General features: G+C 37.7%; 1 protein-coding gene across 26 annotated transcripts in view; it reads left to right on the top strand.

The window, feature by feature from the left end:
- Nucleotides 1-18,228, top strand: part of DLG2 (discs large MAGUK scaffold protein 2) — a 2,206,895-nt gene that overhangs the window by 1,600,674 nt on the left and 587,993 nt on the right. For all 26 annotated transcript variants that reach the window (XM_078058613.1, XM_078058610.1, XM_078058611.1 and 23 more), the window contains one exon: nucleotides 2,038-2,162. In XM_078058613.1, coding sequence (XP_077914739.1) covers nucleotides 2,038-2,162 — 125 coding nt within the window. The remainder of the gene's footprint in view (nucleotides 1-2,037; nucleotides 2,163-18,228) is intronic.

Raw genomic sequence — 18,228 nt, 5'->3', positions numbered from 1 at the left:
CCAATATACTCCAGTTGATCTTCTTGGAACTAGACCCAAATTACAATGAAAATACTCATCTTCCCATTCTTTCCTTCCAAAACCCCTAGATCTTAGAGAAACTGCCTCATATGTCACCTAAATGTTGTCCTGGTAACTATATACATGACAATGTAGTTTATGTTACAGTGAAAATGTACTGATTACCAGATGCCAGACTATCACTGCCTTTTCCGCTCTTCCTTGGATTCCATGAAGGGAGAAATCATCTGGTCTTATTCCCTCTAGCCTTAGCTTCCCTGTAGCCTTACACTTAACAGGTACTCAACCAATCCTACCAATAGGTACTTAAAGCCAAGAATAGATTCACTTGCGCTCATGGTAAATACTTATTTCATCCAGTTCATTTTGCTTTCTTCATTTGAGCTTTATTGTCTATGTCTTGGACCTGGCATACCCTTTCTCACCTCAGAGATTTTACATATGTTCTTCATTTGACTGGAACATTCTGTCCTCCACCCCAGTTCCCATCCTGACCCCCTTAAAAGTTACTAGCTGCTTTTCACCTTCAGGAAAAGTCCCTATGCTTCCTTCTTCTGTTGGCCACTCCTACACTCTGCCCTTCCTCTTCATGTGCCTCATCAACTGACATATTCACCACTGTAGTCCCAGAACTTAGTCCAGTGCCAGGCACAGCGCTGGTGTGTAACAAATATTAAATAAATTTATGATTACATGACTGCTACTGAGTAATATCTCTTTTCAATGAGCATTGGTTTTTTTCAAAGAAAAACAGAATTAGAGAAATGTCAGAAGTATAAAGACATGGGATTTTAGTTGTTATGGTTGAATTATTAATTTCAACCTTTCCACATAAATGTACAATTGTGAAATCAGCCTTCTGGAATTTTTATTATTCAGTCAATAAAAATTGCTAAACATTACCTTGACATTTGTAGTGATGTAACTGTCAAGTTATGGCTGATCTTATCTTGACACTGAACTTTTCTGATTAATTGAGTGTCTTAATTAATTTTTCTGGATTAACTACTAAATTCTTAGTTTTCATCTCTTTTTATCCAAGAGCAGAAATTAATCAAGTAGTTGTAAATTTAGTAAGCTATCTTGGTTATAGTGAAATTAAACACCCAGTGATAGAGGACTGGTTAAATAAATGATAGTTTATGACCTTGATGAAATAGTATCTAGCCATTTAAAATGGATAATTATAAACACTACCTAGGTGTATGGATATGGCTTAAAATATAATACGAATTAGAAAAAAACATCAGAACATAATATGGAAACATAAGGTAGCCAGGGAGATGTAGATTAAAGGAAAATATGTAAATAATAAATACATTAAGTAAGATGGCTTGTGAATTTGGGGAAGACTTTAATTATGTCTTACGTACAGATTTAGAAGGCTATATGTACATTGGATGTCAATTACTGTAATCTGCATGAGTAAATATGAAAGCTTTATTAGAATATAAACTATCACATTTACATGCCACAGTAGTAATACATTCCTTGTCAATATCTATTGCAAATTAAATTCTGTTTATTACTGAAAAATATCTCACATTTATTATAACTCTAGAAGGGAGACCTGCCTTCTGAAGTCAAAGCTTCTTGTTATATAGGAACACATTTATTTGATGCATAACAGTACTGGAAATAAAATTAAAACAGCCAAATTTCACTACCCTACCAAATCAATTTTCATGTAACTGGTTTCCTTCCATTCTTTTTCATATGCATGTATAATTTTTACAACTGACGCTAATGTTTTTGCATTTTTTTCTTAAAAGCAAAAATATAAGGCCCTTTGAATAAGCAAAAATGAAAGACCCCTTAAATTCTTGCAACACAGAGACAAACTTGAGTGTTCTTCCTGACCTTCCTTTGTCTGCTGACAGTGCACTTTATAGCTTTGTATAGAAGACTGTTATCACCTGATTTCCATTTGAGTAGTAAGATGATAACTCGAAGTGCAAGGGGAACTAGGTTTAGGTGACAGCCATATCATTTAATGTGTACTTATTGTTTCTCCAGGGGAATTCTGGCCTGGGATTCAGTATTGCTGGAGGGACAGATAATCCCCACATTGGAGATGACCCTGGCATATTTATTACGAAGATTATACCAGGTGGTGCTGCAGCAGAGGATGGCAGACTCAGGTAAAGCTCTGAAACGTTAGAATTATTTGGAAAGTAAATCTGCCACATCAATGAGACATGTTTATACCTTTGGAAAATAATAATTTTACAAAGCTCTGTACTTGAAAGAAATGGCTGTCAAAGCAAGCTTTCCGTAATGACTTTGCAGATTTCTTATTACTTACTAAAATTCAAACTAGTATTTAATTTGTGTTTGTTGACAGGCACTACGTTTAACATTCAGCCTGGCTCTGTAAGGAGAGTACGCAGATAAATCTTGTGTTCCGTGGGGCCTTCATTCTGGTTGGAAGGAAGAATACTCAGAGCTAGTGAGCAAATAATAAAATGTATCAAAAAACAATCTACTGTAAATAGTATTAGCAAATAAGGCAATGGTATAGATACTGTGTGTATTCATAGATTCAGCGACCATTTATAAGGGCTTTCTCCAGGAGTTAGAACAGAGAGTCTAAAAACTATTCCGTAGGAAGATTCTATTAAGATTTTCACTAACCCCATAAATCTGAACAAGAACACAGAGGGAGAAAGAACCAAGTTATCCCAACAAAGAGAGAAACCAACTTGACTTGGATGAGGACCACAATGTGAGGTTAAGTAGGTAGATGGAGCTCAGCATAGAGTCGTAGCTGCTAGAGCCAAGGCCCCCACTCTTGAAAGAACTGAAGATTGTTTGGGGAACTAAGGGTCACACACATGGGACAATTACTAAATAATATAAAAATCTATCAGAGATCAAAGCACCCCCTACAAGGCATTGTAGGGAACAATTAGAAGAGATTTCCCTGGGGAGAAAAACGTGTCCCAGTATTCTTCTAGTGCTTCCACCACACTGTGTATCCCCTCAGGCCATGAAGTTATATATAGAAGTGAATCAATAAATTCTGTCTGAATGAATGAATGGATTGATTAATTAATCAATTAAAGGAGATGAGGTAGGAGGGTAAATTAATGAGTAAGAAGAGGGAGGCTTGCATAAGCAAAGTCCTCTAGGTAAGAATGATGAGCTTGCATGGAGCCACAGTGGACACTGTGAACTAAGAATCACAAATGTATGCTCTGTAGCCTGTCCTCAGTCTGCTTTTTTTCATTAAACATAAGTACGCTATTTTAGTGTTTTTCTTATAAAGCAGCCAAGGACACTTTTGTTCCCTAGCCACTTGTTCTGATGCAGTGATTCCTTAGGACAGCTTGTGGAAGAGAAGCACGGATTTTTTTTTTCAGGTGCATCTGCATCTCCTATCAACATGAAAAACAAGAGTGACACTCCCACAGGAAACCCCTGCTTTTTGACAATAGAATTTTCAAACTGAATTGATGAGATTAATTTCTGAGTAAGGAGATATCCATGCTACAAGAGTAAACAATTTGAAAAAGATACTGTGTAATTCGTATGAGTCACAGTGGGGACTGGGTTTGCTAGTATTGAATGCTGGAGAAGCACCATTTTCAAAATTTAGAAATAGAGTTGTTGGAAGATAGCTCTGAAATCAATGGTCCACAGTTGATCTCCTCATCTCACACCACTCTGCCTAGAAGCAGAGGAACTTCCCTCTCTTAGCCAAATTCTGGCTTTAAGTTTGGGATAGAAGAGCCTTTATGTTAAACATGCTTACCCTACAGTTAAGAATGAAAAGCAGCAGTGCCACCATTGTTTGCTTGCAAATCTAGGTGGCAGTCTCATGCCTATCGAGGTAAAAGGAAGTTCTACTAGAAGCAGCATTCAGTAGTTGTAAAGAGAATAATCATAATGCTAGCTAAAAGTTATTGATCTTTTTACATGTGTGGAGCATTGTGTTAAAATAGATAGAAATAGAGATGTACATAAACACATACAGTCTTCTAGATACTCACAACATCCCTATGTGGTAGATACTAGTATTTGGCCATAATATTAACTCATGAAATTAAGGCTTAGAGACTAAGATCATCCAGCTAGCTTTGAATACATCCAAAAATTCATACTGAATATCACTTGTGTACTCTCTAGACTCTACATCATTTGGTCTCTGCCTAAAGACTCTCAAAGGTAAAGTTTTTCACAATGTTAAGGGGCACCTCTAAACATTACAAATTTGGTTATTTTTCTATTGAGCTACAGTTTTCTTTATTCTGACCTCTACCTGTGAATCATTACGATGGCTTCCTGGAGCCAGGGCTATGGTCTAGGACTGCGTATGTGAATATTGCCTCCTAAGGTTGTACAGTGAACAACTTTGAAAACTGAACAGTGATTTTAACTCAAGCATCCAAATATACCTACTCCCCAGCCCACATTGCAGACTTTTGCTCATGTGAAGAGAGCTATTGGGTAGGTCTCCACTTCATTTTGATAGATCCTTGCTACTACCATGGAGATTATTTCCCACCTCACTGCTTCCTGCCATGAACAGGGATGGCCAGGAGACGTTGAAGAGATCAAGAATAACAATCAGTTGAAAATCTGGCAGCAGGACATTAAGTATAGATTTTTAGAATTTGGCAATTTATCTAGTTCAAAATGTACATTTTACAGATGAGGAAACTGAGGCTCAGAAGAGTGATTTATCCTGAGGCATAAATCTTTGGAGGCTCTGCTTTAACTAGGATCCAAATGTCTTGACTCAAGTAATTAGCACCATAAGGTAGTTTTGAGGGACAGTAACACCCAAGCCCACCCAAGAAGTCTTTTCTCAGTGTGGCAGGAACACTGTTCAAAGATGGGCCAACAAGCTGTGAGGAGTATTTTTTTATCTCACCATTAGTGCTTCAGATAGGGGAGCAGCACATTACAATGTGCTCTGGAAAGATGTAGGTTCTAAGCTCTGTATACTAATATAATTGATCTTGGAAAGTTAGACTCTTTCAGTCACTGTGTTCTCCTCCGTAAAATGATGATACTCATACCTATTCCATTGAGTTGTTCTGAGGATTCAGTGAGAAAACTTATGTCCCTAGCTAATCAGCATATATTAGATGCTCAGTAAATATTAGCAATGTCTCCCCCCTTTTCCCTATCTGCTCTCTCTACTCTCAGTGGTCTTTCCTCTGCTCTTGCCTGTTTTTCTCTTTTTCTCTATGGTTTTCTATTACATTTCCTCTCTTCCCGTCCATCTTTCTTTCAGTCTCCTTTCAGCTGCCACATCTTTCCCTAAGCTTCCTGTTCCTTTCTGTTCATAGCCCTTTTTCTCCTGCTTATAACATGGAATTAAAGCCCATTTAGAAACAAGTATGGTACTAACTAAGGCTCTATATTTCTTTTCTTGAGCTTATAATACAGTTAGCTGAATCTGCTATGTTTCCTTCACTTAAAAAATAAGCTCACAAACTAAACATGGTTATGTTTTACTTGAAAAATTCTTTGTTCTTCCATATGAGTTAGAGACTTAAAATTTTTAAGTGTCTCTTTTCCACGATAAATTACATTTTTGAAAATTAGATAACACTAAAAATTTATAATGAAGCTGAGGCCCAGAAAAATGAGGTGATGGGTCTGCCCCCAAAAGAGGAGAAATTTGGACTCAACGTTAGTGGATATATTATAATCAGATCAGCAATAATAATAGCAGAGACCAACATAGTGCTTCAACGTATTGAAGTATTCTCCTGGCACATTAACTCATCTAAAGTGTACAACAACAAGTGAGACCCACGCTTTTTAAGTAAAAAAAATCTAGGCACTGGGGTGCCTTGGTGGCTCAGTCAATTAAGCTTCTGACTCTTGATTTCAGCTCAGGTCATGATCTCAGGGTGGTGAGATCAGGCCCGGCATCTGGCTCTGCATTCAGCGGGGAGTCCGCGTGAGATTCTCTCTCTCTCCTCTCCCTCTGCCCCTCCCCACCTTGAAGTCTCTCTATATATATCTCTCTTTCTAAAATAAATAAATAAATCTTAAAAAAAAAAAAAAGGAAAGAAAAAGAAAGAAAATCGAGGCACTGAGAGGTTGAGTAACTTACACAAGCTTGTTGGAGCCAGAATTTGAACCCAGGCAGTCTGACTACAATGTCCATGTCTTTACTTTCTAAATTATGCTGGGGGAGAGCAGGGAGACACTTAAAGACACACTGTAGTAGGCAGCACTCTAAAAATGTCACTTCTCAGGATTCACACCATAATCCATAGAACCTGTGACTATCATGAGATATCACTCCTGTGATTACGCTATGTTATGTTATATGACACAGTTGACCTTAAATAGGGAGAGTAGTCAAGTGAGCCTGATCTAATCATGAATTTTAAAAGTGGAAAGTTTTCTCTGGCTGGTGGCAGAAAAGAGATTTAAAATGTGTGAAGTACCTCACCCTCTGTTGCTGGTTTGAAGACAGAAGGAGGAGGCCGTGTGAGAAAGAATGAGAGTGGTCTCTAGAAGCAGAGGGTCTTCAAGCAGGCAGCTAACAAGGAAGCAGAGATTTCTGTCCCACATCTGCAAGGAACTGAGTCCTACCATGACCACATGAGCTTAGAAGAAGACTCTAAGCCTCCAGTTAGATAAGACTGTTACTCAGCTGACATCTGGATTTCAGCCTGCAAGAACCTAAGCAGAGATTCCAGCCATACTGCACCAGACTTCTGACCTATGAAAACAGTGAGCTAATAAATGGGTGTTGTTTTAAGCTGCTAAATTTGTGGTCATTTTCTAAGGAGCAATAGAACACTAACATATACATCATTCTAGGAATTCCAAGTTCATTGTAAAAAGCCTTCCTGCATGAGCTAAATCACACTCAATGTAAGGTGAGTGTGCAAGCTTAAGAAGCGGATGAAATGAGAAGCGGTTCTCTCCCTAATGAGATTATACTCCAAAGTGCGCTCAGGTCTCAGGGGTTGCCCCAGCTGAGAGATGTAAAAGAAAGAACATGCTATTTGGAGTTGGAGGACCTGGATTTCAAGTTCTACTTTCTAGCTGTATGGCCTTGAGACTCTTTTTAAAGCTCTCTGTGCTCCAGTTCCCTCACTGGTTAAATTGGAGATAGGGGCATAGATCTCAGAAAGCTGTGGTAGGGATTAAATGCAACGGTAAGCATGAGAGAGCTATATAAAATTCAAGGCCCTCAACACAGCTCTTCCACCAAGCCAGCCATTTAACTGCGCGCTGAACTTAAGCCACAAGTCTGTGACAGCCAGGAAGGGATAATTATGGTAGAATTCTAAAATAACCCCCAATGACCCACATCCTGTATAATCTCTTCCCCTTGAGTGTGGGAAGAACCTGTGAGTATGATGAGATATCACTTTCCTGATAATATTGTTTTATGTGGCAGAAGAGATTTCACAAATGTAATTAAGAGTTAATCAAAAGAAAGATTATATTGTGTCAACCTGACCTAATCCAGTGAGGACTTTAAAAGCCAAGAGATTGTCCTGCTGGCCTGAACAGAGCAAACTTCCATGTTGTGAGAGGCTCTACGGAGGGGGCCGTGTGGCAAGTACCTGAGGGCAGCTTCTAGGAGCTGAGAGTGGTCCCCAGCCTACAGCTAGTGAGATAGAAGATTTCAGTGACACAGCTAAATTCTGACAATAGCCACATGAGCCTGGAAAAGGACCCCATGCTCCTGAAAGGAACAACATCCAGCTGACAAACTAAACAAACAAACAAAGCAAACCTTGACACCCTGATTGCAGTCTTATGGGACCCAAAATGAAGAGCTCCACTAAGCTGTGCTCGGACTCCTGACCCACTGCAACTCTGAGATAAAAAATGTATGTTGTTTTGAACTTTAAAATTTGTGGCAATTTATCACTCAGCAATTGAAAATGAAGATGAACACTATGGAATTCTGACTCTGAAACTCCCTTATGGCTGAGTGCAGAGTGGCTTGCCCATTGACAGCCTCTGCCAGCCGAACCACATTCTGAACCTCAGAAACACTGAGCAGACCTCACAGCTGGTCGCAGGCCCTTCACACACCTGGATGCAAGGGTCAGAAAGCACAATGAGAAGCAAGAGATAGACCAAGGTCAGAAACAGGGAAGAAACCAGTGCCCCAAGGGGAGAGATAGCAGAGATCTGTTTCATCTGATGGCTGGAGATGTGAGTCTAAGCTAGAGTGAGAGATAGAGCCAGAGCTATAGAGAAAATGGGGAACGAGGGCTAAGTTAAGAGGCAATGCAAGAAAGCATATAGTGATTTAGATGAATTTCTCTGGACAATGATCTTTCCCCTATGTAACCTCTTTTTAAATAAAACTTATTGTGTATATGTGTTTGGGGATATGATAGTTGTCCTTTGTGGGATATATATAAAATGCGGAAGAGTAGACAAAAATTAAACAAAACACAACACATTAATTTTTACACTACTCAGAGTCAATCACTATTAACATGTTTTGTGCATTTATTTCTGGGGTTTTTTGCCATTTTTTAAAATTCTGTTTAGATCATGCTCTCTACATTTAGCATTTGTTTAACTTCACATAACCTTATTTCATAAACCTTTCCCTAGATAATTTTTTGAAATCCTCTACAACTATTTTAATTGTTGTTTAAAAATATATTTACCATTTACATTGTTAAGAGTTTATTTTCAGTTTCTCAGCATTTTAAATAATTGGCAATCTTTTAGAAGACATTGTTGACCCTGTTTTTCATAATTTAGAGTATATTTCTGGTAGTAGAATTTCAAGACCAAAAAGTATGATCATGTTAAAGAGTTTTGACAGATATTGCTAAATCTCTTTCCAGAGAGACTGTACTAAATTTTACTTCTACCAGCAATGTTGGAGAAGGCCTATTTTACAATATGTTGTCAGTATCGCATGCACTTACACATATAATTTGGGGCTGTTTACCAAAATAAACAATGGTGTATTTCCTTGTTTTACTTTGTATCTGTTTGACAGCTAACAGTAAGATTGAACTTTTCAAAATGTTACGATTTATTTGTATTTTTTTCTTTTGGAAGTGGTCATTAAATTTTGGTAACATTACCTATCTTTAAAGTAAGAACATTTGGGAAAGAACATTAGGTTTTCTTCTAGAGCAAAATAGATATATTTCCATGCTTTGGAGAATGATTTTTATCTCTACTTTTGTTTCTGAACCATAAAAATGCCCTTTGTGTGGCTTCAAGTCCCTGGATTGCTGCGGACCAATATTGATCTGTCATCCTGGGGAAGAACTATCACATGACAGCCTCCGCTTGGCAATACAACAATGACATTTTACACAACAGTGCATTTATTAAACCCATCCACAGCACAAAAGCAGCATGTAGTAGCAGGCAAAAAATATGGCTGCTTGCCAATTTCCTGACAAGTGACACAATTTAATCTCTCAGCCCTCAGCACAATAATATCTATTCCTAGACAAGATGAGAAAAAAAGTTTTCTTTAAATCCATTGCTTCATTTGTTCTTTCCATGTCTGTTTATGGGTAAGGCTGGCTTTGTCCTTATAAAATCCAAGACAACATACATGTTGATTTCAAGCAAGAATAATATTGATCACACTGAGGTTTGAAAATATTGACCAAAGTTGAGAGGTCAGGATCAAAGTTTCAACAATACAACTCCCATGTATAAACCACAGCATTGTCCTTTTGGCTGTCATTTGGTAACTCACTCTCTGATTTTTTTCATTAATTCATATCCATTAACTCGCTAGTGATTTTAAAATAAGGAAGTAAGGAGAAAGAGAGAGAGGAAAGGGAAGAAAAGGAGCAAAGGGAAGGAAAGAAAGAAGAAGAAAAAAATTGATCATTAGGAGTGAAAGACAACATATAACTTGGAAATGGAGAAGACAAACATAAACTTAATATTTTCTGAGCAAATGAAAAGCACCAGGCAGAGGAAAGAAAGCAACTTCCAAGCATCGCTTATACCCAAGACTGACTTTCAGATTGTTTAAGGAAATAGAAGATTTTAAGTAAGTAAAACTGCATAAGAGATTGCTGAATTTTTAGATTACCTGTCCACATGGAGCTTTCATGAGTTTGGATGATTGCAAATTAAAACTTTATGAGTCACCGAGACCAACCTATCAATTTCCATAATAACCGAATTGATTATTGCTTGAAATGACTATGATGATGCTACATTTTTCAAAGATAGAGACTCTCAGTGTCTTCAAAACCAAGTGAATTTTTCTTTCATTATTGTTTTGAGGGTAAAGCAGGACATAAATCCAACTGTTACCCTGAACAACAGCTTCATAAGAAGCAAGACATCATTATTTAGTGCAAATGATACCAGTGCCCACCTTGGAAAGAAATATGGTGAGGGAGATTTCAGTGGACTCATTCTTATGGATTATTTCCTTTCGTGTCTGCCTACAAGAATGAAAAGGGGTAAAATGGAATAGCCCTGTGTCTTGATTTTCTCTATCAATATTATCAGGCCTGAATGTGTTGACAATCTGTTAGACAGAAAAAAAATCACTTAGCAAGTAGTTCCATGGTGACTGGTAATGATGAGTCCCCAACAATCTAGAACTACGCAGGAACATTTCTAAACAAGAAGAATTTTAGCTACAAAATTGGTAGAATACCAGGTGTCATAGCTGGAAAGACATCTCCAACAATTTTCCTATTTTGGTCAAGTGTTATGTAATCTAATAAGAGAAATACTTCAATTGGTTAAACAAAATAGCTTTATGGCAAACATGCCTCCCCCACACACTTTTAAACAAATTATGCCAAGACTTCTAGATATCTGCACGCAAAAGAATTAAGTTGGGCCCCTACCTCATACCACACACAAAAACTAACACTATGCCGATCACAGGAGTAAATCCTCATGAGTAACCATTGAATTAGGTGGTGGTTTCTTAATATGACAACAAAACAACAACAAAAAAACAGATAAGTTGGACTTATCAAATTTAAAAACTTCTGTGCTTCAAAGAATATCATCAAGAAAGTTAAAAAAACAACTCACAGAATAGGAAAAATATTTGCAGTAATACATTTGATAAGGGACTTGTGTCCAGAGTATATAAAGAACTTTGACAAATCAAAAATAAAAAGACAAATAATCTAATTTAAAAATCAGCAAAGATTTTTGTGTTAGTTTCCTATTTCTACTGTAACATATTACCATAAACTTAGTATCTTAAAATAACACAAATTTATTATCTTATAGTTCTGGAGGTCAGCTATCCAAAATCAAACTCACTGAAATAAACTGAAGATGTTGCTCGGAGGCTCCAGAGGATAATTGGAAGAATCCATTCTTGTCTTTTCCTAGCTTCTCAAGGCCAGCTGAATTCCATGGCTCATAATCCTTTCCTCCATCTTCAAAGGGCATCAGTCCAATCTTTGCTTTTGTTGTCATATCTCTTCTCTAACTGTAACTCTACCACCTCCTTCTTCTAAGGACTCTTGTGATTACATTTGACTCACCCAGATAATCCAGGATAATCTCCCTGTCTCAAGATCCTTAACTTAATCATATCTGCAAAGTTTCTTTGATCTATAACATAATATATTCATAGGTCAGATATTAGGTCTTGAACTTTTTTATGGGGGATAGAGAGGGATTATTTAGCCTACTGCAAATTTGAATAGATATTTCTTTAAAGAAGATATACAAATGGTGAATGAGCACATAAGAATATGTTCAACATTATTCATTAGGGAAGTACAAATCAAAACTATAATGAGATACTAATTTATACCCAGTAGGATGGCTATAATCAAGAAGATAAATAATAACACATGTTAGCTGGGATATGGAGAAATCAGAAGCCCCATGCACTGCTGGTGAGAAGGCAAGGTGGTACAACCGCTATGGGAAACAGTCTGTCAGTTCCTCAAAAGTTAACAGTTACCACATGAATGGCAATTCTACTCCAAGGTATATACCTAAAGAGAATTGAAACTTATGTCCACACAAAAACATTACTTATAATAGCCATAAAGTATAAACAACTCAAATATCTATTAACAGATGAATGAATAAATAAATTTGGTATATCCATACAGTGGAATATTATTCTGTCATGAAGAGAGATGAAGAACTGATGCATGCCACATCATAGGTGAAACTTGAAAACACTGTTCTATGTGAAGGAAACCAGATACCAAAGGCCACATACTGTACAATTTTTATTTCTATGACGTGTTCAGAATAGAGAAATTCATATAGGTAGAAAGTAGATTAGTGGTTGCCAGGGGCTGATAATGAACATGGGATTTCTTTGGGACATGATGGAAATGTTCTAAAATTAGGTAGTGCTAATGATTGTACAACTCTGAGGCTATACTAAAAATCAGTGAATTGTATACTTTAAAAAGCCAAATTTTAAAATATGGGAACTATATCTCAATAAAGCTGTTATTTAAAATATCCAGTCATTCTTTTCTGGGAAAAAATATTTATTATTTACAAATATGAATATTTTTTTCTTCTATTTTTAGAAAGCTCACGACTTCTTCACATTGCTGCTACCAAGTTACAGAAATAATTCGTTTGAAGTTCCATCATTTAGGAAAGTTCTTTTATGAAAAAATATATTCATCAAAGAGAGAGGACCTATGGTTTGGGCTCCATGCCTGTATAGTCTCAGTAATCTTTAAAATAGGCAAATATCACACCATGCTCCCATTTCCTAGAAAAACTAACAGATATTTGACCTTATGTCCAGGTACTAAAACATCAACACTTTAGAAAAATTATGTGACAAAGTTTTTATTTTCAAAAGCCACAAACAAATCACAAAGTGCTTTAAAATTTAGGAGGATTAATTCAGACTGAGTTTTATAAAGTTCAGTTATCCAAATATACTTTAGGAAGAAAAGAACATATTGATCCTGCCAAAGGAACAATGGAATTGGTAAGACATAGATGTGGTGGCTCATATCCCTTTAGACTGGCTTCATGAGGCTCTAAATTTTCTGATTTGATTCTAGTCCCTGCTTTATGTGTAGAGAGCAATTTCTGGCATTGTTTGTAGATCTAGACTCAAACTCCCAGTTCATACTGAAAGTTAACAAGATGCACTGCTTTCGTGAAGGACAGAGACACACCTGGGGGTCTCCACCACTAACTAGCTCAGAGTCCTTGAGAATGTTACACAATCTTCTTGATTGTAGCATTTTTCTCCATAAAATGAATATGATAGAAGGTCTTTGGGAATTTTCTGTTTCAAAGTCAAATTGTGATTATTTGACTTTTGTTGACTGAGACATTCAGAATGCCGTTATAGTGGTCAGATTAAATCTGTGGCTCTGAGAAGATGCAATCTTCATTATATTCCCAAAGCAAAGGGCTGATCACAACTTTAAATGCTGATAAGGTATTTGTTATTATTTATTCCTGATAGTCTCCCAAAAAGGCATGTTGTCATTCTAATATTCTGAAACTATATTTGATATTGATTTTAACAAATAGCTGTTTGGGATCTAGACCAAAATAGAACAGTTTGGGGGCGGCGGGGAGAAGGGCAAAGCACTCAAACTAACTCCTCATTTCTAGTTCAATAATTATTTTCAAGACTGATTTTTCTGAACAGTTACAAATTATATTACTTAGAAAGACCTAATAAGATGGTCAGCTTCGTGCAAGCATCAAGTCATTACAAATTGGCTTAACAGTAAGATGCCAAAATCATTAAGATGTTAGAGCTGTTTAATATTCATTCAGCTCTTACTCAGGGCAGGGGATGGTAAAAGTAACAGTAAAATGAAGACGTACATGTCATCTCCTGAGTGAAGTTTCTCGATGCTATGCAGTCCATGCCAGGCAACCTTTACTGACAAGCTATCCCTCCATCCTCCCACACCCTCCACCCACCACCTGTGCATATTGCATTTTAGTTTCCTCGGGGAGGCTGAGGCTGGAAAACCAGGTGAGAATTTAGGATGTTAGACTCAGAGTTCTGTACTAGGATAGCAGCACAGGGAGAGCAGACCCCAGCTCCCAGCCCCTCACCAGCCTTTTCTCTTCTTGCTCCCAGCTCCCTGCTGCACCACGAGGAGGGTGGGGACATGCCCATGACACTGCAGTTTGCACAGCCAAGCTTCATCCACACCCTCTGCAAATAGTCGTCCTTCCACCACTTTTGAGTCTAAGGTTGTGCACAAAGCCTGCACCATCAACCCTTTGGAACTTGAACTTGGGAAAGCGGTTTACACAGCAGTAAAGTGGGCTGAAGTCAGGGAATTCCAGAGTATGTCTGTTGTGGGTGAGGGGGAGTCCACCCTAAGTGGTCATTCTCCCTAGGCATTATAGACTCCCTATGAGGAGATCTTTAGTGAACATTAATCCCTTAAAAGTTAGTTGGCAGGTACAATAAGGGAAATGTATTCATTGACTTTTGAGGCCCAGTAAAAATAAAATAAATAGGATATGTATGTTATTGGTAGAGTTATTGGCTTATAGGATTTCTCATATTAAGTTTTGCAGAATTAACTGTTGTCTCCATCCCAATTTATAGAGAATAAGTTTTGCTTTGTCTTTTTTTTAAAGATTTTATTTATTTATCTGACAGAGAAAGAGAGAGCACAAGCAGCAGGAGCTGCAGAGGGGAGAGGGAGAAGCAGGCTCCCTGCACAGCAGGGAGCCCGATGCAGGGTTCGATGCGGGGCTCCATCCCAAGACCCTGGGATCATGACCCAAGCCAAAGGCAGACACTTAACCTGACTGAGCCACCCAGGCGCCCCAGTTTTGCTTTGTCTTAATGATAACACATGTACTTGCTTTAGATGACTGAGTTATTTTCTTGATTATTATATCTGAAGAGAAAAAACATAGAAATTTCTAAGCCACCTTAAAATGCCACCATTCTGTATGTCTGAAATCTCATGGTACTTATTCAATACTCTATCTCCTATAACATCTTACACTGTCCTTTACGCATAATAAACACTTGGGACTAATAAGAGCTGCTGTTTATTAAGCTTATTATATGAACTTATGAAGGCTCAGGGAGGTTAAGTTACAAGTGGCTGAGCCAAAATTCTAACCCAGTCTGATTAATTCCACAATCCATGTTCTTCCTACCACAGGACGTGACTGCAATTATCTGCAGATGAAAAACTGAACATATATTTAAGTATCTATGAACACGGAGCCATACCAACATCCCATGTGATAGTGTCAAAAGTTAAAAGTTCAAACCTACCTAAGTGCCACCCAAATTCTTTAAGCGCTTCAGGAATTTACTGATTGGCTTGGATTGGAGGTCTAGTCACAATACAACTCTATATGAAAGAACATGATAAAGATTAAATAATTTTGTTTTTGAAGATAATGCAGTTCTCTGATTAGAAAATAATGCATGCTCATTGCAGAAAATCTGGGAAATATAGGCATTTAGAAAATAAATTAGAATCATTCATAATCCCATCATCAAAAGGATGTATTTATTATATTCCTTTATATTTAGTGCATGTTTTTATATAGTTGATTTTTTATCCTGCCTTTTTCATTTAATATCACAATACAGGCATTTCCTTACATGAAAATATACTTTGCAAACATTAGTTTAAATTGCTTCATAGTTTCATGTCATATAGGTGTAACATCATTTAACTTTTACCCTATTTTGGATATTTAAATTGTTTATTATGTTGTAATGAACATCTTTGTGGAAGGGAGTTAAAAATCTGACAGATATTAGAGGAAACCAGGCTAACTATTCCTAGTTCAAGTAGTTATCACATATTACTGGGTTTGAAATGTCTGCAAACTGGCTCTAGTACTCCTTATTATATTTTGTTTGTTTTTTTGTTTTTAAATCATAGACCAGAAGTTTTCTTTTGCATTATACCTGAATGAATTAGCAACAATAGTTTTAACTGAGAAACACCAAGCTTCTGGCGACGTACTAACATCCAGGACAGTATCAGTGTAATACTCTGAGCTAAGACAATTTACAAGTCAACCTCAGGCAAGTGACCCAGAATTAGTCAGTAAACACCCAGGATTTGGCCCAAATCATTTTTGGTTATGCAAGTTAGTCTGGTATTTAGAACACAGACATCAGGGCCACAATTTAAAATCCACAATACCCTGTTACTAATTAAAATGCTGGTATTGTTTCCCTTCTACTCCTCCCTCCATTAATTCCTTTAAATATTATAGTCTAATTTAGTAGTAAATTACTAAAGAGAAAAGCAGGAGCTGGGGAGAGAGGGTGGACAGACACGAGATGAAAAGAAAGAGTTGCACATGAGAAATCAGGCAGAGACAGCCTTGATGCCATAGTAATTTGTTATTATCCTTTGAAAAGCATCACAAAACGTTGAATGTTTTGAGGAGAGAATGGCTGAACTGAATTGTTACCTATAACGATCACCCTGATTGCTGTGGGAGTCCGGCTTGGCTGACGAGAGCACATACAGGGGAGCAGCTCAGGGAGCTATTGCAGTCATTCAGGTGATGAATGATAGGAGTTTGGACCAAGATGCTGACAAAAAGACTTAGGGGGAGGAAAAAAAAAAGTAATTCTTCCTTTCAGAAAACAATGAATTAAAGAAGGAATTATTAGCTGGTTCCTTTGTTTATGTCTGTACTAAAACACAAATAAACTTTAATATTCATTATCTCAGACATGTATTATTGTAAAAATACATATATTTTAGAGCTTCATTTAAAAGTACCCTATTGACTAATATGTTGTGCGGGCATGAGAGGACCAGAGCTGCTTTATTGCCATAAGCTCATCTCTGCATTCCCATGCCTCTGGCATTCAGATAGGGGCATCGGACATGCAGATCTGAGTCAAAAAAGGATGTGGGCATAACCATTTGTGTATGAATGTGGGGAATGAGAGGAGGTAGCATCAGGACTTTCAGTGTAGTGGGGTGAGAGATCTTGAGGGGGCTGATACTACTGTCATCAACTCCAGTGGCACTCACTGAAGTTGGGAAATTGAGTGAAGTGACAAATATAAGGAGTAAAGCAAGACTTGTGACCTGCTTGTCCTATAAGTATTTCCTGAGCATTCTGTTATGTATCAGACACTTGGAGCAGAGATAGAGCAGGAAACAAGAAAAGCAGGATGTGTGCTTTCAGGCCTCTCTCACAATGAACATAGACTGGAAGTGAGTGCTATGACAGGAAAGTGTGTGAACTGTACATATGACCTGACCTAGCCAAGGGGTATCCAAGGTAAACCTTGCAGAGAGGAGATATGTAAGCTGAGATGGAAAAGGTGAGTGCTAGCCAAGAGAAAAGGGGTGGAGGAGTCTCTGGGCAGAGAGAATATGTCCAAAGCCTGAAGGCAAAAAGGAGCCAGGCCACTGGGACTAGAGCTGGGGAGAGAGGGTGGACAGACACGAGATGAAAAGAAAGAGTTGCACATGAGAAATCAGGCAGAGACAGCCTTGATGCCATAGTAATTTGTTATTATCCTTTGAAAAGCATCACAAAACGTTGAATGTTTTGAGGAGAGAATGGCTGAACTGAATTGTTACCTATAACGATCACCCTGATTGCTGTGGGAGTCCGGCTTGGCTGACGAGAGCACATACAGGGGAGCAGCTCAGGGAGCTATTGCAGTCATTCAGGTGATGAATGATAGGAGTTTGGACCAAGATGCTGACAAAAAGACTCTGAGAAGTGGACAGATTCTGAAATAAACTGAAGGAGTAAACTGGATAAGGCTTAGTGACTAATTGGATTTGGTTGTGAGAAGTTGTATTCCTTCAAATAAATCAACAGTGCCTTCTCTGTCCTGGGCCCCATTTCATGTTCTAGGTGCACAACAGCCTTCATCCCATAAAGATTACCATCTAGTAGAATCATTGGAATGATTTTGAGGTGGGAACATGAGCATTGGTAAAGACTGGTAAAGAAGCAAATCTGGAAGATAAGTTTAATAATTCTCTTTTGAACAATATTAGGTTTAAGATGCCTGGGAGGAATTCCAGTGGACATATCATACAGGCAGTCAAACATAGTTTGGAAACTCTGAGAGATCTGGTTGGAAGCATAACTGTGAACCTTTGAAGTCAAGGGAATTTAGAGACTTCCTTGAAAATGTATAGAATAACAAGAAATAACCATCCAAGAAGTAGCCTGCCACTTCATACAGGTTCTTCTTTGCCACTTTTCCACCTACAGTTGTTCTTCTATTTTACAAAAGAAAGGTATATGTCTCACCCATCCCAAATCCTACTATGGCTCTATTTGCTATTTAGTACTATTTTA

Source organism: Halichoerus grypus, chromosome 11 (assembly GCF_964656455.1).
Source record: "Halichoerus grypus chromosome 11, mHalGry1.hap1.1, whole genome shotgun sequence".
In the NCBI taxonomy this organism is placed as follows: domain Eukaryota; kingdom Metazoa; phylum Chordata; class Mammalia; order Carnivora; family Phocidae; genus Halichoerus; species Halichoerus grypus.
Note: the sequence above shows the minus strand (reverse complement) of the source record. Positions and strands in the feature narration are given on the sequence as shown.